Source organism: Phaenicophaeus curvirostris, chromosome 10 (assembly GCF_032191515.1).
Source record: "Phaenicophaeus curvirostris isolate KB17595 chromosome 10, BPBGC_Pcur_1.0, whole genome shotgun sequence".
Lineage (NCBI taxonomy): Eukaryota > Metazoa > Chordata > Aves > Cuculiformes > Cuculidae > Phaenicophaeus > Phaenicophaeus curvirostris.
Window position 1 is genome coordinate 10,976,844 of NC_091401.1, and position 21,351 is coordinate 10,998,194.

Here is a 21,351-nt window from a genome sequence, read left to right on the forward strand (position 1 = left end):
CTCTCTCTAAAACCATCTTCCTTATCAGCACTGTCCACTTAAGTTATGTACATACAGACTAATTAGTTTGAAGAATCCTTCCTTTAACAATATTTCTTATCTTTCCTGCAGCCAAACGTGAAACAGTACCTTTGTTTCCCACCTAGCTAGCACTCCAGAGCTAAGTATACTTCTTGTTTTTAGGGGAGAATAACAGTCATGGCTATCTTTCAGTCTGACTTCATAAGGTGCAGTCATTCAGCCCTCCCTGAACGTAAAGGTCTGTTCCTTCATCTTTCCCAGTTTCCGTCATTTCTCCTCATCAGACTTTGTTGTTGATCCAGGTCTTCTTTTTATACCTTCTAAAAACCCTCCATATCAGGAACTCCTCAAAAATTAGTATTAGCGATACTACATCCTTCTTGTCATTCTAGGCATTTTCTTCCATTGCCTTATGAACCATACCAGGAAAAGATCTCATGGTTCCTCATGTCTTTTTCTGTAGTCCCTTCTTACTAAGGTCCAAGCCTGTCCTTTCTAGAAGGTTTCCTTAGTAAGTAGCCATTCTAGCAGTATAACAAAGGTCCACCTGGAATTATTGTAAAGTCATGTCAAATCCAGGGATAGGTGGGAAAAAGGCAGGATGCCTATCAGCTGTATGCAAAAACTCAGTTTATATTGGGTTGGCTGTCTGTCAGTAAGCTACTGAAATATAGTTAAACGTCAAAAAAACCCAACCCAATCATCTGGCATTCAGATCCTGATTGCCAACTCTTTGATTTGATTGTCAGCTCTTTCATCTGAGCATACCCTGCCATAAGTATTGAATGTGGAGAAGTTTGCCAGACTTCTACAGAAAACCTTGTTGTTTTTCCTTTAAGAATTTAATCAGCAAATAAAGGAAGGAAGGAATATTTCTAAGTAGATCATATAAAATTTAATTAATTTGGTTTACATTCATTCTTCAGTAGAACTTGTCTGTTCTTTTCTATTTGTAAAACACGATTTGAAAGAAAGCTGATCATTTCTAATGCTTGTAGATGCTTCTAGACTTTTCTGCATTTTTTAATTTGAAGCAGAATAAAGGATATTCAGGACTCTGTGAACATGGAAGGAAAAGAGCTTTTGTTGTCTGGTATACCATAGTATGGGTTGTCTTTACTCTGCTCCTGTCTTTCATTAGTATGTAGCCTGGCCTTTTTGAAGCTGTATCACTGATAAAAATGAAATGTAAATCAAGAGTACCCAGTAGACATTATGAAATGAGTAATCTGCATATAAAGCATTTAAATTTCTACTCTTTTTAGTGCACTGATCTATAAAACTAGCAACCCAATCCTGCACCTGTTAGATTGCATAGGCACTCAGGTCTGATAATGACAGGAACTATTCAGTATTTTCAATTCCCAGTGAAGTCAGTAGCAGCCAAGGAAGACTGAAACAAGTCTGTGAATACCTTACAAGATCCAACCCTGATATTGCCTGTGATTACATTCTGCACATGGGTTCCAAATCCATAACAAAATCAGAAAGACATTTGTTTGAGGTATTTATAGAGCATCTGTTTGACTAACCATCTGTGCTCTGATCAAAGCATAGACATGGTCCAGAGTGAATAAAACCCAATTCTATGGATTAAAATAGTAACTTTCACAGTGTTATATCTAAAGATTTTACTGCTAGTGACTCTGCCAACCTGTTTACATGTAAAGGTGAATTTTAAAACTGTAAAATCTCAAAGGTAGCATAAGGAAAGAGTGTGACTAGTCTGTCCACTTCAGAAAGGCTTTGAAGTTAAGGGATGCTGTTTGAATGCTTCATGCTTTTCAAAACTGCTGCTTGCTTAGGGTCTGGATTAAGGTATAACAGCTGCTTTCCTCAGTTTCTGAGTAACTTTTGGGTTTATTATTGGATGTAAAGTATTTTGCCAGACTTTCACTTGTCCCATATTTCTGTTTCAAAATAAGATTAATTCCTTTTGTTGCTGTTGTTCACAGTGCTCACTACAAATATTAGCAAAACATTAGAAATGCAACCTGGAGCTAATTGTACGCAGAAACCTTACTGTGTTCACTCAGTTCTCTTCCTTCATCTAGATTATCTTTTTTAATGGATCAATATGTTTTGTATATTCAAAATGCTAATATTAAGAATCATAATGAAAAGATGAAAATCACTAGGCTTGAATAGGATTGGTTCACTATATTTATAACATAAGGATCATTTATTATTTAAATTTATTATTTAATAATAATAATAAATATTAAATTTATTATTTAAATGATCCTTAGGAATGATTACTGAACACCAAGTTTTTGGAAGCTGGTTATGCTTATTCAATACAGTAGGAAATTGGAGTTTCTGATATTGTTTTGCAAGATTAATTTTCTTTAGTGATAACCTGGGGAATTCTTTAAATTACCTCTTCTTAGTTGATGTAGCACCATCTGCCACATCCGCAATGAAGATTATTCTTTTTTAGGAGCAGCTGTGTTTTTTTGATTAAGTCTTGAGTCATCAAGGTCAGTATTTTTGCGCTATTCAGTGTAGGAAAATAGAAGAAATTGATTTGCATTTTGGTCAATAATAAAGGATGTATTGTTATTACAGGTAGTGCCATAAGCCTCAGCTATTTACCGCATCCTCTAATTTCCAAGAAATTTGTTTTCATTCTTAATGAGAGCATTTAGCTTTATAGGAAAAAAGAAGTATCTGTAATCATTAATGAATCAGTAAGAGCACCTGGCGGCAAATAAGTCATGGTGGAGACTCTTCTGTTAATGGAAATAATAAAGTGAAAACAGCGTACTTCTTAACACTGGGTCACAGGTCCGTGTTCCCAGCTTCAGTTTCAAAAGGTGAATTGTAAATTAGGACCTCTCACACCAAAGGAAAAGTCTCAAAATGAGCTATGCTTTAACAGAAATTCCATGTTATCACCTGTGGCCTTCCACAATAGCTCTAAATCAGATGAGCACATCTAAGTCCAATGAGCATTTTCCATTACATAATAAACAAGGGGAGCCAAGCAAAGGTGAGAATTAGAACTTGAAACCTTCAACCGCTTTCTGATCTGTGCCAGATGCTTGAAAGACTTGTGCTTTGTTTAAACACTTAATGTGCTGAAGTAACGAGTACAGAATGGGAATGCAGAACTATCATTTGATGATGAGATCGCTACATCTTCACAGCAATTTCTTTCAACTTTCTGCTGTTGAGGAACTAATGAGAACAGACAGCTTCTCAAAGACAGAACAATTTTTCCCTAAGGAGCTAACGAAAAGTAGCTTTATCTTACTGGCTTTTCTACAGAGCAAAGGTGGCAGAGCTGTACAGCCTGAGGAGGGTCTTTTAAGAAAACACATACATGTTGAAAATCAAAGCTTAGAAAGGGTGCCCACAGGATAAAGAAGGAGAAGAGGGAACTTTGCTCTAACTGAGAGAGGAGATAATTGAAAAAGAGGTATTGAAAATCCAAGCCCACATTCCATGTTGAAAGAAAGACTCATGAATCGGAAGGTGTCTAGACAGAACCTGATAACTTGAGCCTCCCGGAGTTATGGATGACTCAGGCTTGTGACATTAGATGCCAGACCTGAAGAATCTTGGCTAGGTGCTCATTTTTCCATCAGTTAGTATACATTGCTACATATCTACTTTGTATGACACCTAGAGGTGTTCTTATAGCTGACCGTCAGTGGTGGCCAAGGTGTAGGTGCATGTGTTTCTCTGTACTTCTTTTAGAAGCCGTGCACCTGTAAACTCACTGAGAAAGCCACTGAGGAGTCTAAGACTATTTCCAAATGTAGCTTACATAATTTAGCTGCTCTTTGTTAAAATTATTCATCTTTTCAGTGACTGTGAACCCTGACATGAACCTGTTTGTAAACATTGGGAGCCCTGAGTTCATACCACTAGCACAATGCTAGAGTTGAACTGCAATGCAGCATGAGAATAAGGGTTCTGCTCTACAGTTAAAGCACAGGAAATGTGAACCCTAAGACAAAAAGAAGCTCTGTTACAGGTACTCCTAAATATGTTGTGAAACACAGTTGCTGATTTTACTGCACTTTACGTAATCAGTTGGAGGTGAAACAGCTCTGAGAACTGAGATAGGTGACAAGAGAATTAAGGTTTACCAGGTTTTAGTGACACCAAAGGCAGTTGTTGCCTGTCTGAACTTCAGTCTGAGATGGAGCCCGTTCTCATTCAAAACATTTAATGGCATTCTACATCTATTTCGCTCATCTTGTAGTTTTATCAAGCATTTCTATATTTACAAATGAAAAGTTGAAACAACACAGATTTTAAAGGATTAAGAAGATCTGTAAAATCTCTTTGCTTTCCATGTGACTAAGACAACAACTTTACTTCTGTATAGAACACGTAATGTAGTACCCCTTGCTGGAGGTATGATCTAGAGACAGCAAAAAATTGTTAATACTCCAGAACCTGACTCCTCAACTATATTTTCCAGCTATGCTTTAATATACTATTCTATTTATACTGTTTAATGAAGGTCTGAATAGGCCTTCATTTAGTGGTCACACTATCATCTTGCTACTTTCAGACTCAATGTGTGCACTAGAAGTTCAGTTCCCTGCACACACTGTAACTGAGAGCAAATAGTTTTTATCAGCATAACAACTCACTGTAGGGTAAAGCAGCGGCAAAGCCATTCAGTCGTCCTCTCAGTGAAGAGCAGGAGAAAACGAATGGGACTTGTTGTTCAACCTGCAGGTCAGGCTTGATTTGTAATTTACTATTAGATTGCAGAAGTGATGCATCTTATAAGAAGAGGCAGTGCTTGGGAGTACAGAGGTCTGCCTAGTACAGAGCCTGCATCTAAACATGATCTTATCAGGAAGGGTACTTAACTTATATAGTATTTGATCCTCTGAATAGGAGGTTCTTATTTTTAATGAAGACATAAAACTAGAATGACTTCATCTGTTTAGTGTCCCTTATTCTGTTACAGAGCTTGGTATAAGGCCTATAAAATGCTATTTTGCTTTGTCAAATGCCAGAGAAATTACTGGCCAGAGTTGTTACTGTTTGTCTACATAATCTAAGCAATGGAGCCGAATTTTGTAAACAGAAAAATGTCTTTTCTATACACAAATGATGCTAGTATCTCAAAGAGTATTGAGTGATGTCATGCTTTTCAAGTGAAGTCAGTTAACTTACTGCTCTCACTCTGTATGTTCAGTCCTCCCATATAATTCATGAAGCTTCCTCCCAGTCAGGAATTAATAAGCGCTAAGTTAGTTTTATAATTTTCATTCACTCTTCCAATTCCAGCACATATAGGTACTTCTTTGTTAATAATTATAGAACAGCACCACACACAGCAGCAAAATTCTTCTTGACAACATTATGGTATGGATATCCTCATACCTGGCCTTAAGCAGCATCAAGTGAAATACACATACAGGAGTCTTTGAGAGAAAGGTTGCCTTATTGATGTTTAACTGTGGGCAAAAAGTGAAAGTAGCTTCCTCCTAATACATAGGCTTAAGCTCCAGTGAAGGTGACTTATGAAAACGCATTTTAGTTTTTAACTGAGCACACCAGGATATTGCACATGGTCTGCTATCACACTGGAAATGATTAAAGAGTATTAGTTAAGCTGTGGTAATCTGGTCACTTGTTATGGGCTATCACAACATGTTCCACATCTTCTCACAGGTGTCTTGCAATAAATTCAAAGCGTACTAGAGACTGAAGTATGGGAAGCAGAACTTGATCGCCTAGGCTACCCTTTCTCTAGTGCATTCCTGGAGAAACCGTCCTTTAGCACTCTCTGCTCTTTAATTGCAAGCACATCATGTCCAGAGGGAGGACCTTCACTAAACTTACGAGAATTTGGTTATTAAGTGGAGGGAGATTGTACAAGACTGGCCTGAACTATTAAAAAAAGAAGTGTTTCAGGTGTTGTGTGCTCTGCACGCGAGTAACTTGGATGAGGGGAATTGTTTTTATAATTTTCTGTTTCACTTCTGCACAGTCCCAAGGTAAATACAGTTCTGTTGTGTACGACAGCCATTTAGATTACTGAATTTAACCACTCCTGCTGTGTTTTTTTTTACATTTTAATCACTATGCCTTAACTTCTATCCAGGCAAGTAAAAATGTAGCAAATAGTTATTTTGCCTACCAAGATGAATTAATGCAGCAAGTATTTCATTTGCTGCTCCAAGTTGCCTGCTTATAAAAATAAGCTAGTACCACTTTTTACAGTGTCATTCAAGATAAACGAGTATGGTTGTAGGCAGGTACATGCTATCCTGTAGTAGTCTGAAAACATTGATCTGCTATTTTATGTCCACAGTATGTAGCTCAGGAGTCTTCCAAAATGGGAAAATTAAGGTAACAAAGAGATTAGCAGCACCAGCAAGGAGAGTATAGACAACTTCTTGTAAACTAAGTTAAGTTGCGTCTCTTTACTGAACTGTATTTTGGTACCATTTGCGATCTATGAGTCAGTGGAGAGGTTTTAGGGTGTTTGTTTCTTTTTTGTTCTTCAGCAACTTTGAATCTCCACTGATGCATGAAGTCCCAGAGCACCAAGGCAGCAGCGCAGACGGTTCGGCAAGCAGTTTGGGAAGTTCTGTCACAGCATGTAAGAAGGTAACTTCTAAGATTATGTTTTATTCAAGGTGGATATATCCCAGGTTATAGTTTTGCTTTTTAGCTTTTGTCTTTATTGGGGAATAAAAATTTAATTGATGCCTATAAAAGAGAAGGACTGATAGAGAGAAATTCTGGTTGCTGTTATGGTATCTTGTGGTATTGTCTGCCTGGTATATACTTGTCTCCCCCTATACATTTCTATTTTTGCTCATTAGCTGACAATATGAAACATAAGCACTGCACAGCGTGAATACCTTCAGGACTACTCTTCAGTTAAGTGACAAGTTTCTGGGACTGAGCCTGAGGTTCTAGAGCTTTGCTTCTCTCAGGTCAAAAAAATCGAGGGTACTTCATGATACCACTTTTCTGCCTTCCCTAGTATCTGCCTGGAAGAGTTTCAGCAACCCAGGAGGTAGTATAGATTGACCATTACTGGTTTTGTTGCCTCAAAAAGGATTTATATGTAGTTATTTAATTTAGAGGATGGGGCAGGGGAAAGGAATGCAATGCGTGTGTGCGTATGTATGTCATTAGGAGGAGTCAAATATGACTAATGTTACTTTAAGCATGTAGATAATCTCTGTATAACTGAGAATACATAGGTGAAGTCAGATTATGGCCATACAGTCCAAGGGAAGGGGTTACTACACCAAAGACCTGCTGAGGAGGGCAGGCCATCTCTTATCTCTCACTTTGCAATAGCCCAGAGCTTTACTGTCTCCCACAGGCATAAGTCTAAAGCTGATGAGAAAGCATTTGCTCTAACACAGAAGCGCTATAGTTCATTCAGTTTTCCCATAATTCTTATTTTTTTCTTTTCCTTCCACAAATAATAACGACGCTTTTCTTTTGTATTTTGTTTTTCAAAATAACATCAATATATACTTATATATGCAAGCACAGAGAGAGAAAGATAAAACATGTAGAACAAAAAAAGTTACTTTCCTCACTTTGAATACCATTCCAGGGGAGGGGGAGGGGGAGGGAGGGAGAAGAGAGGCTAGTGTTGTCTGTCTGCAGAAATTCTGTTAAATATAAAATCATTGATATAAAAAAGAACTCAATACACTGTTGTGTTATTCTGGGAATGGGCTTCTCCAGCTCATCCCAGAATGGCTAAAAGACTAAGAGTGTCAATATTTCATTTGATCAAAGGGGTTATTTGTTTGCAAAATAATACCTGTTTTTTTAAAAAATACTGCTGACTGTAACTGGAATCTTTGTATAGGCAGAAAATCCATTGTCTAGGAGAACATCTTAAACTGTCCTAGGGTTTTCTATTTTATGTAAGACTGAAGGGCAGTGGCACAGCACTGAGAAGTGCCACCACTATGTTTACAAATGCTCCCAGCTTGGTCACCTTCAGAAACACTGCTCTTTTGAAGGCAAGCCTTTACCACATGGCTTGGAGCCATGTCACCTGTCTGATCCCTTACATTGGAACTTTTCTTTGTAACAGAAGTCAATTCTATGATTGTCAGCACACCAAAAGAAGTGATTCTCTTCTGCCAACACTTCTGACAAACTGCAGGATATTTTTGGCTTCTTTACAGCCTTGTCCCAAAACATGTTACCATTCTTTTTTTTTTTTTGTGAGCAAAAGGATACAAAATTACTAAAAATATGCCATTACGTTCTCCTTTAGCCTCTGTTAGTTACAGCATTTTTTAAGTTAGATGTGTAATTGGTGATGGGGTGGAACACTATGGGTTCCTGCTGCAAGGAAAGAATTGACTTGCAGGTTTGAATAATTGTATTGGGCATGAATGGCTCCTGTCAGGAATCATATGAGACGTGGCCTGTTACTACGCAGGCCGATCTGAATGAATGCAGAAGATGTGCCCCTTGATATCTCATCTTATTCTGTATGACCCACTTTCATATCTTTTTTGATGAGAAGTAATTAACCAAAGCAATTAAGATGATCAGCCACGAAGACGCAGATGTTTCATTTGTGGAGCAGAGCCTTTTTAATGTTGTCTCAGTTATAGATATTTACTGTATTTTAATGTCTTATGATCTAAATTAGGGAGCAAGAAGCTGTTACACTAAACTCATATGCAATATTTTCCTCTGGGAAGGAGTGACTTTTCTAATCCACGCTCTGCTAGAGGCTGATTTAGTTCATTGATTCACAACACACTGAGTAATGCTGACGGCTGGGTCTCTAGATGAGAGTGGAAAACTTTTTTTTTAGAACCATGAATTACTGCTGATTTCACATTTAGTGTATGATGCAAATTCATCCTGAATTATTTTCCGAGTGTGATGATCCTGCTCTGAACCAGATATACAGCAGTATAGTCTGTGCAGATGTTACACGTAAGTATGGTCAATGAATCAAGTTCTGCTTTCAATTGTGCCATTGCAAATCAGAAACAACCTTGCTGAATTCAGTGGAACTGCTAACACTGTATGACAATGGGACTGGCCCAGAATTGCCTCAATTAGATAAGAAATTTTGGCAAGTGATACTGTTTGCCCTAAAAGTGCAGGCTATGTAAAGCAAGGATGCTGACTGACAGCTGAAGTAATACAGGTTTAGGTTTTCTTATCCTTTGGTATAGTTCAAAAATATGCTTAAATGCAAAAATAGCAATCAGAATGTATTGATAGATTTATATCCCTGAGGAATACCAATTCTCACATTGCACTAGGTTAATTAATTAGCCCTGTTAATTTACGCCAGCTCCTGCATCTTATACACTTTTGGTCATTGCAGTCACACATTATTTTACTATAAGGACTTTAGTATATTCCTTTAAAACCATTAATATCCCAGCAAGATTTAATACATATGCGAACTCCTACTTTATATAATAAACACTCGCACCTAGTTAGCAGGGAGACCTGCCTTACAATAGCAAGATGCTGTAAGAAGTATTACATTCACTCTTACTGGATATTTCTCTTTGACTGTGATAATATTGCTGTCTTTTACCAAAAAAAGGGGGGCCAGAAGCTCACACAGCTTCTATATATGCATTTTTGCACAGCAGTTGTGTGTAACCTTAGCGTGATCAGCACTGTGGGACGGTTCTGAGTAATAACATTTCTGTAAAGGTCCTGATGCAGAAACTTGCGCTTCATAAGGCAGAGTTTAGACTCATCCAGTCATTGCTGGTACTGCTTACTCAAATGTCACCTTCCATCTCCTGAACACCATTCAGATATGTCTAAAACCTGATGATATGCAAGAAGGCCTCTCCTGGATGAACTTTCATGCCTCCCTTTCTACAACGCTGTCTTCTCTGAGTAATTTCCAAGGGTTTTCCTGATGACTTTGGTCCAACCTATATTCCTTAAATTGCTGACCTCTGTCAGCTTCTGCTATGTGAACTCAAGTATATCTGGGTTTGCTTTTCTCACCTGTCTTCTTCAAATCCAAATTGCTGCAAATTATTTTCTCCAGCCTCCAGCAGTAAAAATATTATCCCTGTTGCACCATTCTTCACATTTCTGGCTGCATTCTCAAGTGCATGTGCAGAATTACTTACTCACACCTGAAAGCAGAACCTGGCCCAAGAAAAACCTCATCCTACTGTTGTTCATCTCCTTGGGGTTACTTAATAATCACATGCTGCCTAAAACTTCCACATTATACTTCCTACCCTTGACTATTATGAACAGCTGCATACAAAATTTAAAAGTACTATAAAGCCTTGCAACTTATAAACCATCTTGGAGTGACCCAAGCTTGGCAATTATGACCTGACCTGACTGAAACATTTGTTCAGGAGAGCTATTTCTTCTGTTGGTGCTTTAAAAGTATTTACTTCCTGACAAAAATATCCTCTGAGAGAAAGATAGAGCTACCAAGGGTCATGTAAAATCCCACAGGAGGAAATCAAGATGAGGTTTGAACTGGCAAGCTCATTTCGTGGATTTTTTTTTTTTTTTTTATTTACAATGTACGTTTGCTATGACCTAGCTGTTCTGAAATGTTGGGTGTGCACACCAAGTCCTTATGAGACAAAGAGCAGTAGTACCAAGGATTTCTGAAGCTTGTTTCTGCATAGTTCCTGCCTATTTTGGTTTCTCAGAAACTGTCTGAGTTTTAGGAAAGAAAGATCTAAAATGATTAAGGCTGAAGAGAAATCTGCTGTGATTTTTAAGGAAATGAAACTGCTTGTTACAGCAAAAGCAATTTGAGCAAAATTATGTCTTAAAAGGTAACTGGAACATCAATGAGAGGGTCTAAAATCAGATGAAATCTGAAATAATGTATAAATGTGGAGGGCTGTGTGTGTGCACATATGTTCAGTTCTTTAGGTCTTCATAAAAGCCTCAGGGGATGGTAACTTTTGGCAAAGAGGAAAAGAGTGCTTGATTCTAGATTTTACCAATCAGTTTAAAATAGTTCAGTATTTCCACATTTGAAAACATTTTTTTTTTTAAAAAAAGAACAGTTTATAACACTAACAAAAATTGTTTCTTTGTGATATGAAAAAATTTATTTTCCCCATCTAGTCTCAGAGTTAACGGTGGCAGGAATCTTTTTGCTCTGAGAGAGGAGGTTATAAAATTTATTGAGTGCAGAGTCATTCAACTGGTAAACAAGATTAGCTGGCAGCCCCTAAGAAGAGACTGGCGTTGATGTGAAGCATTCATGAGCCTTTGTCATTCGCAGAACAAAGTCTTTGGGTACAGTGATTCTTCTGAGTACTTTGTGAACCCTAAATTTCTATTCAGCAGCTCTTTGGAAGAAATACCATAGCAGAGATGGAGTACTGAGGAATAACCACAGCCAAGGTGCAAAGCCTGTGTGGAGGGCACCAAAGAAAGGCATTAAAGCTGGCCAAACTTAGGGACTGTGGCATTCCCCGTTACCTCCTCATCCATCTTATGCTGACTTTTATTCAGAAATCAATATAGAATAGCCCAGTATTAACTATCTAACTGGCTTTCTGCTAGAAAGATAAAAATTAGAGTGGGTGTTAGTTTGTGGGTGGTAATAAGCTTATTTCTGAATTGCCTCGGAGTGTAAGAAAGTTGTGTCAACTGACCAACTCATCTTTCCACCGTCATTTATCTTCCCTGGGAAATGAGGAGGCCTCATCTCACTTCTCTTCCTAGGGAAGGGATCTAGGCTTACAAACCATGTGTTCCTGAAGCAGGACAAAGATGTGTCAGTGCAAAACATGCACTAAGGTAAAGGAAAGTACTGTGAATAGATTTTTTTTCCAGGTAGAACAACAAATTTATATTTCAAAAAATTGTTATTAAAATAAAAGGCTAAAGAGCTAGAGTACAGCCTATTTCCATGTAATGCAAGAATTATGAGAAATACAAATAAAATATACCTCCGTTTCACAAATATGCTGCTTAATATTGCTGCCTGGTGAATATGATAACCCATATAAAATGTTCTGTAAGTAGCATCATTGTTGCAGCTATTCTTTTCCTGATATTTACCAGTTGTTTTAATAATACTAAAGGTCCATCTTTTTCATGGTAGAATATTAGTACAAAAGCAGAAAGTAAGGAATTCAGTTCAACCTAAACATTGACTTTGTTTAGGCTTTGCCTCTTTATAGTCTACAAATATCTGTAGCCCCATTTTGGTTTTGTTTGAGCAAAGCTTGTGGCATAAGCTGCAGGACTGAGCCAACACAGAGACATCAAACGCAAAGTTTGGTCTCAGGGTACTGACTGAGCTCAGTACTCATTCCAGCAGGCCTTAAGTACTTTAGCTTCTCAGAAAGCAGAAAAATGTGTTTTAAGATGAAAGAGTTTGTAGCCTAGGCAATCCCAGAAATGAGCCTGCTGGCAGAATGAATGGTACTGATCTATTGTGGAGAGAGATACAGTAACTCATAAAGGGTGCAAGTTTGTGCACTCTGGTATAATTAAATAATTAGTTTCCCCAACATCTATGTTTATCACTTGAACACAGAACAAAACTCCGAGCAAGATTTTCAAATAAAAATGTTGTGTTGAAGCATCTCCTTCAAGTATCTCCCAAGGACTTTCTGTTCTGAAAGAAAATAAGCTATTACTTTAGGGGGTATATAAATCACTTCCTTTAAGGTGCATTAACTCGATGGGTCCAAAAGGAACAAGGGTCCCAGTCCTGACCCCACAAAATTTTGTAGGTAATATTTCCTTAGACAAGGAAATCTACTTTTTCCTTTATAAAAATAGAGTTCAGGCCCCTAAAGCACAATAGGAGTGAATAGACATTTTAATTATTTTAACTATTTTTAACTGTTTTAACAGATTCTCTGCAGTAACAGTCTGCTAGAATCAACAGACTACTGGCTGCAGAATCAGAGGACACCATGCCAAATTGGCTTTCTGGAAGACAAGTCAGAAAGCAACTGTGCCTCAGTAAGTATTTACTGTAATCTCCTCTGGGGAAGAGTCCATTGAGCGCTATTTGGGTAGGGTGTGGGGATGACCACAGTACATGTTCAATTTAAAAAGTCACTGACTAACCAACACTGAAATGACAGCAATCAATCTGTAGTTTCTGTAATTTCCAGTTTTCTGTTAAAAGCAAATGTACAAAGCAAAAATGTTCACAGATTTCTATACAGAATACATTAATAAATATTGTTGCAGAGGTTTTCCTACATTTAACCTTCAGAATCTGTGGTCCTCTCTATTTTATTTTTTAGGTTCATAATCTGCAACTGACAAGAGAGAAATATAAGGGAAAGAGAAAATTATTCCAAACCATAACTTGTTAAGTGGCAGGTTGGAAAGAGCAGATGTTTAAAAGGCTGCTCAATGTTCTTGAAGGCATAGAGATACAATTAAAGAGAAAAGTCTTTCCATATTAGATGAGGAGAAGCTGCTGAAGAACTCAAGCAGAATTATTTTACATTTGAAATGAAATTTATATCTCACTGTTGTGTGTTATAATGCAATTAAGAGCAGCTTTTGGTTAAGAGCATACATGAAGAAATAGGAGTTGTTTTGTTGCTTTACAGCCTATCCACATGAAACTGGATGGAATTACATTGCTATGATTGTAGCAGTTTTTTATTTGATGAAGGACTCGAGGAGATCCTTAATTGAAATCTCATTTGTTTGCTTCTCCCTGGCCTCAGTGAGTCAACAAGGGCTTTAGAAAAGAGCAGTTTTCTCTCATGCAAGAGGTTTCCAGAATTGCTTGTGCCACACACAACTTAAGAACTAGCTAAGGGCTCTTGTGGAGTCAGCTGGGTTTCTCTTAAGTACATGGATATTTCAGCTCTAGCTGGTGAACCCAGAAGCCTGCTGTCAAGAAATTGAACCTTCATCCCATGGTGGCGATGACTGGAGGCCTTGTGTCTTGCCTAGGGGTGATGCAGGATGCTTGAGAACAGCAGGGGTGATACAACAGTCTAATTGCAGCAGGAAAAATTTAGGAATATGGTCAAAGGTTACAGGGCTGAATTCACTGTTGTGCTGTCCACTGGACTATCAGTTTCCACCAAAAATACAGAAACTAAGCGTGCTAATAAGCAAACATACAAGGTATAAGGGAAAAAACAGGCTCCTGTGTATATTATGCTGGGTAATACAAGGAAGGGGATATTAAGGAGTTATGTTTAGTGTTACTGATTTCCTAGACTCCCAAAAGTGGACAGACAGCAGTTAACTGTTCTTTGAGCATTCTGCATGTGTTCTCCCAAACAAAAGGGTCACAGTATTAGGAATTACAAACATTGTTCAATTGTAGCTGAGATGCTGTCACTTGAACAGCATCCTCAATACATTCTTAACCAGAATAAGGTCATCTGGTAGGTAATCAGTGATATCCTTGTTTGATATAAGAAAGGATTGCTGCTAATGCAAAAAAAACCCCAATTTTACTACAGTCATTTGGTTTTCCTGTTTAGTATTTTGTATCCTGAAAAAGAGGCTTATTGTCTCAGAGGAAATGATTACTCCAAGTAAATAATATAAAAATGAATTATGACTTGGTTTTTGATGTATCGAGCTTTGACTTTATTGTTGATGTCTTTGAATCTTATAGGAAATTATATCTATCTGTGATAGGATGGAGCTACTGAGAAAAGATAGCTTATTAAAGCAAAACTATACTCTGATTTGATTTAAAACAACTCAATATAGCTGCTTGATACACACTTTTCCTCTTAAAAGCACAGATCAGGTTTTATCCAGCCCTGGTCATCACCTTGTAGGGAAAATGAACATTACTCGTACTGTTTTGCAGATGTGAGAGAAGAACCAGAAGTACTGAAATGACTTTTATTATAATCCCAAAAAGAGATTCAGAGATAAGGGGTTTCATCAAGTCAGAGACCCAAATCTCACATGAGCTGAATGCCCACAATTTTCCCTGCAAGGTGCTAATTTTCTCTTAAATCTCCTTTTTGTCAAAGAAAAGCCAAAGACAAAGTTTTTACCAAAAACCAGCTTGTGTTACTGTAGTATGATGGTGTAGTTTTACTTGTAGGCAGAGTGGGCAAAAACGCTCCATGAGACTCCAGGATACAGAACTGCCCCACAGTTCCTAATATCATCCTCAGCTACAAGACTCTGACCCCTTTCTTACATCGGAGGAACATTAGGATATGCCTTAAAACAAAGTCTGCCAAGTCATCCTTGTCTGCTTTCCCTGTATGGTTTTCTGAACACAGTATCAACTCTACCCACACACAAAAAGGTTTTTTATCAATTTTCAGAGCAAAGTTTTAGTACCTAATAATTCTTCTATCTACATTTGTCATTATAGAAGAAAACAGATTATATTGTAAGAATTTTCTATTAACAATACTGAAGTGGAATGGACAACAATATATTGAGTGAAATTAAAGTATCGGCTATAGGAAGCATTCATTTAGAAGCTAAGATGTTAAATATTATTTTGGAATATCATTGTTCACATCAAGAGAGAAGGTATTTTGTGTTCTGGAAGCTTAGTTCTTGGTCTGTCCCTAGAGGTTATGCTTTTGAGTTGCTTTTAAATAGTGACTCTAAACTGTTATAATTGAAGGGCTTTGTCATATTACTGATTGATTTATTCTGCCTGGTAGTACAGTGCAGAATTTTCATAGAATCATAGAATAATTTTGGTTGGAAGGGACCTTAGAGATCATCCAATTCCAACCCCCTGCCATGGGGGGATCGGATAGCTCAAAGCTCCGTCCAGCCTGGTCTTGAATGCCTCCAGGGAGGGGGCATCCGCAACTTTTCTGGGCAACCTGTTTGCACAACTTATGTAAATACAAGCAGTAGATCAGAAAGTTTTGACATTAATCATCAAACTTGATATATGAATCTGAGTGTAAGCACATTTTTTTTTTCAGAATTGCTCTCCCCACCTTAGATACGTGGGTGCTTCTTATGGCTGTGCACAGTACATGAACAAACCAGGGAGCAGGGAATACTTAACCACTGTGCAAGGAATAAGCATTAGTTCAGTATCATACTCAAAACCTGCGAAGGACTTCGTTCTGAATCGTTTCCAATGACTGATACTAAACAAACAGAAGCTGCAGGAATGAGGTGGGCAGAAGGATATGAACATGGAATAGCTTCCCCAGCTTCTCAATTAGCAAGCAAACCAGACTGCCCTTAGCAGAAAATATGTTCTGTCTTCTCTTTCATATCAAAGATGTTAGAAATTCCTGTTACCAGCAGTGCCAGAGATGTTTTAATCAAACTGCTTCTGAAAGTTTTCATTAGGTTTGCAGAAGGATAAAAGAAATCTCAAATGTACTGTATCATTAACAGCTGCTTTTCCCAAAGATAGGTGGTAATACATTTAGCTATTGTGTTCAGTTTTCATTTGGAAGAGTTCATGTTTAGTTATAAGGGCTCTAATCTTAGTGTAACTATAAACGCAACGAGAGCATATGAACATAGCTTTCATAAATGTTATATTCATTATGTCCTATTACTGATTAGCACAGTTAGTACAAGTAAAAATAGAGCCATGGCTGTCCTACATATGCTCACTGAGTACACTACCATTGATTTATTAAAACACTAAATATTTAACTCAGTTATAGCAGACTACTTTTTCAAAGAGAGAATTTTTTTAAACAGAATACGCATTTTGGTATGTATAATAGTCCTTTCATTTCAAAACTGGTTAACATAGCCAACATGATATGAATATAATAAATTGTGTTAGAGGAAGAGTATTTCATATTTGCTTAACTTGGAGTGCTTGTCCTAAGCTCTGAAAATTATTATTTCTAATTCTGGTACCCTATCATAACAGAAGAAATCCTAGTATGTCCATATTTAATCCAGTGTTTCTGGTCATCTGCAAGGATGAACAATAGAAATCATAGGGAGAAGTAATAGCAAGATATGGTGCCAGTTCTCCATTTTTATGCCAACTGAGAGAGTATGTTAGTGAGTTGTCTTTGAAAAGAGGTGTTAGTATAATGAGTAAGTATGATGCAAACAGTGTTTGAAAGATATGTCTTGTCCTAACTTTCTTTTTCTAATTTCTGTATATAGTATTTTTGTCCAGTTTTCAGGGTTTACATTTAGGAAACCAGATTAGGTACCCAGGGGGACAGGGCTAACTGTCTTAGGTTATTAGGGCTTTCTAGGGAGGCTTCCCACAGAGGCGGGTCATGAAGGGGCAGCTGAAAGAGATTTCTCTGTGCTTGAAGTGAAGGCCCAGTGGGAGAGAGTGAAAGTAAATCCTAGGTAGTAGCACTGTTTATTTCCATTTCTGTATTGGAATAAAACATGTCATCCTTATTTCAGACGACTGTATCTGATTTTGCCATGCTGTCTGCTTAAAAAGGTTAAACTCCCTCAAAGAACAACTTCTTCTACACTGATATTTTAAGTGTTTCTTTTCTTCTTCAGTGAATATTTGAGAAATTACTAAACATTAAACTTAGTTCAATTATCAATGAAAGTGCTTAGCAGCAGCTTACTGCTGCAGATTGGAATACATAGTTTCATGCTAATATCATAATTAAGTAATATCCATTTTAAAGGTAGTTTAATTATGGAAAGGTTATTTTGTTCCTTTCCAGTGAATGAGAACTTAATCAAAACCCACCTAATAGAATAAAATACATGGATTCATAAGGCATAATCATTCATAAGCTGCACGTAGTGACTTAAAAATGTAATTAAAATATCTATAATGTGACTTTCTAATTACCCCATGAAAAGACCTCATAAAATAAATGTAGTATCACACAAACTTATATACCTTGGTCCACTCCATTATTGCCAGCTGTCTTTCTCTGTACTTACATCAAATGTTCCCTGCTTTGGACATGCTTTTAAACAAACCTTATATGAAAAGAAACAACAAATAGATGCTTTCACTCCAAAGGTCAAGATTATTTCATTACCAGCGCTGAACATTTGTGGTTGGTTTATGTTAGTACAAGTTAAGAAATGTAATTTCTTCCTTAATTAGATGATTTATCATTTTTTTCTAGCACTGAAGTCTCCTAAAGTACAAAGTCTTAATCTTGCACACAGAAAAGCCATTTATGAAAATTCTTAGTAGTTTGACATTTCTATTCTCAGTGCCTGTAGAGTAAGAATCATAGAATGGTTTGGATTGGAAGGGACCTTAAAGATCACCCAATTCCACCCCCATGGCATGGACAGGGACACCTCACTGGCCCAGGCTGCTCAAAGCCCCATCCAACCTGGCCTCAAACAACTCCAGGGATGGGGCAGCCACGACTTCCCCAGGCAACCTGTTCCAGTGCCTCACCACTCTCATCATGAACAATTTCTTTCTAATGTCTAATCTAAATCTTCCCTCTTGCAATTTAAAGCCATTCCTCCTCATCCTATCACTACATTCCCTGATCAGCATTGGTGGTATTGCTGTGCTGCTAAAGGTGCATCTTAATTGTCTTTTAGGAACTCTTAATGAAAAGAGCTCCTTAGAAAAAAAGTAGAATACAAAACAAAACAAAAGTGGTGGTATAGTCCTGGAAGACTTTTGGCATTCATTCACCTCAATATGCATAAATCACAGCAGTAAATTATCCAGAACTTCTCTCAACTTTCACACTCTAGACCAGCAAAAGAGAGAAAAGCCATTAGAAATTATATTTGCATCGAAAAAAGATTTTCTCTCAAAATGACCCCAGGCTCCAATAATCTCCCCATAAAATGTGACAACATGCCCTTTCCCTCTTCATATGGCCTTCTTGTCCCAGCACAGAAGCTGGGAAGCAGGCCTTCCTGCTCCACACAGGAATCACTTGATCTATGAAAATCCACCTTTCCCAAGCACTGTGCCTCTATGTGAGGGGTAATGGGATTTCTAGACTTTGGCAGAAATGCTGCAAACTTTTTGTCAAGTATTCTGGAGAAGTGGAAACAAAATTTACACCATTCAATAGCAGTTATAGATATGGAAGGCAGAAATACTTGCTTTTTAATTAAAAAAAAGCATTAAAAAACAATGCTTATTTATTATTTTAGAATAACAAGATACCACTTTATAAAACATCAAGATGCGCCAAGGGCTCTAAAGCTCACTTTAAAATAAAGCTCACAGTTTCAATAGGGGGTTTAAAGGTTTGAAACATTCTTGAAATGGTCCAGCAACGTTTCCACTTGCAAGTACTCCTGCTCTGTAGCAACATAAATGCTCACACCAGAATAGTCCATACAAGTAGACATAGAATGTAGGCTGTATGCATAGACATATGCAGTTGTATATTGGTTAGATCCAGTCCAAGGGAGCAGGAACACGATCACCAGAGAAGACGGAAGGTAGAAGGACAGCAGCCCAAACTTCTGTCAAATTCAGTCTTGTTAAAGTACATTCTCATTTAATTGTTGGCTGCTTTGTTCTGACCACCTGCCATTTGCACTTTTTCTCCAAGTGGTCTGATGACTGCTGGTGGTAGCACAAAGGAGAATGGGTGACAACGCAACTGGGGAGGTGGGGATGGTGGAGACAGTAACCAGCAACTGGGTGGGCTTAGGCTGTAGGGAAGAACTGTAATCCATCCACAGCACAGGAGGAAGAACTGCCGTTTGGGGTTGTTACCTCATTAGTTGAGTACTAAATGCAGGAGAACGTACCCGATCTTGGAGACAGACAGCATCTCAAGGAAAGGAAGCAATGCTTATGTTAGTGATGAGTAACAAGGCTGTTCCTTGGTGAGAAAGAAAATACATTGTTAAGAAAGAAAAGAGGTGAGGTACTTATGGATCATGTTGCCTATGATCTCTCCATTTACTGAGATAGTGAAGAATGTCATTTTGCCATCATAACAGCTGGACTTTCAGAATTGTCTGCATAGCTTCACTGTCCTGAACAAGTTCCTAAGCATTATCAATTTCACTGCAGTTTAGCCATCAGGCTTTTAAACAGGTTCAGGAGGAGGTTGTGGATGCCATTATATGCCAATTTGAGCTGGTCAAATTAGGGATTCTGTGGCCTTACCTCCTCCTCCAGCCCCTACTTCATCTTTTTTACTGCACTAGTCTTTGTACAAATATGCAGTAAGTCATTTCAGAGAGAAAAATAACTATGAAATTAAGAAATTAGTTTTTCCGGCCAATTCAATTCCTTGAATCATCTCACCGTATTGTCAGACAAATGCCAGCGCTCACTCAAGTGGTGGAACAAAACCATCCAGGAAGCAGCTCACATGAATTAATTCAAACTGAATGATAACATATGCAGAAAGGGAAAATCCTTGGCAAGGTATATTCTGAGGGAAAAAACCAGAGAGCAGCTTTCAGTTGAATTAAAGTAGATTATGAGTGGTTTTCATTCATTTCTTCACTGAAGTCTTTTCAAAGATTTGGTGCTACATATCTTTAGATGCTTAGGTACAAATATATGGATTTATATTTTACATCAGTCTTGTAGTACTAGAATTACTTCCAGGTAACTTGCTAACAAAGCGTGTGGGGTTTGTTCATTGGTTTTTTTTCTTTTAAATAAAAACCATACCGGTGTTCCTCAATAGTGACCATACAGAGCTGAAACAACTTGTTTGTATTATTGCGTTTGAATGAAGACTTAGATTTCCTATTAAACGTGTCTGTGTAAAACAGCCTTACATGCTAAGATGCTTGCCTTCTCTCACAAGGTTGCATGCACATCCTCGGCACTATGTCATATAGACAGGAAATTACAACAGTGTTTTTTATCTTTCTGTCAGCAATTACTCGACCACCTTCAGGAACAGCATTGTCTCTTTCAGAAATCAAAATCCATCCATTTCTTTCCAGATCTAAGCTATATATACTGAGGTATTTTTAGTTTTAAGTTCCGTCTTTCTACTCAGCCTGACGATACCTTAATTACATCCTGACAAGGAGCAGGAATCAACAGCTGCAGGCTAAATTGTGGCATTGAGACTTAGTCTTTCTGCAGGCGTGTGTGGGTGTTCATGCTGCTGTGGCAAGGAATAGTACCTTCTACAGGGTCCCTCTTTCAGCTACACAGAGAAATAAGAAATCCTCCTCTTCACCAATTACACCCTGCCTTATGGTGCCCAGTGACGGCAGACCAAGCACCAGTTTAAAAGACTGCTGAAATGATTACTTGTATCATCTGTAAAATGTGTTTCTCTTTTTGCTCTTGTATGTGCTTGGCTCTGAAAAATACATCTTCACATATGAGCTAATGTTAAGGCAGAAATGAAATCTGCCTTTAAAGGATTGTATTCCCACATTTTCAGTATCACATGTATTTTATATAGCAGCCAAAAGTTGCCTCATGAATTTTGGGGCGAGGAAGACTGACAATAGATTTTCTTCTCTTTCCTTGAAGCTTTAGACTTGGACACTCTTTAACTGTCTGTCTAGATCTGC

At 37.8% G+C, this 21,351-nt stretch overlaps 1 protein-coding gene across 3 annotated transcripts in view; it reads left to right on the forward strand.

Annotated features, from left to right (window-relative positions):
* SPHKAP (SPHK1 interactor, AKAP domain containing) overlaps positions 1-21,351 on the forward strand; it is a 72,689-nt gene that overhangs the window by 12,799 nt on the left and 38,539 nt on the right. For all 3 annotated transcript variants that reach the window (XM_069864641.1, XM_069864640.1, XM_069864642.1), the window contains exons 2-3: positions 6,507-6,609; positions 12,832-12,942. In XM_069864641.1, coding sequence (XP_069720742.1) covers positions 6,507-6,609; positions 12,832-12,942 — 214 coding nt within the window. The remainder of the gene's footprint in view (positions 1-6,506; positions 6,610-12,831; positions 12,943-21,351) is intronic.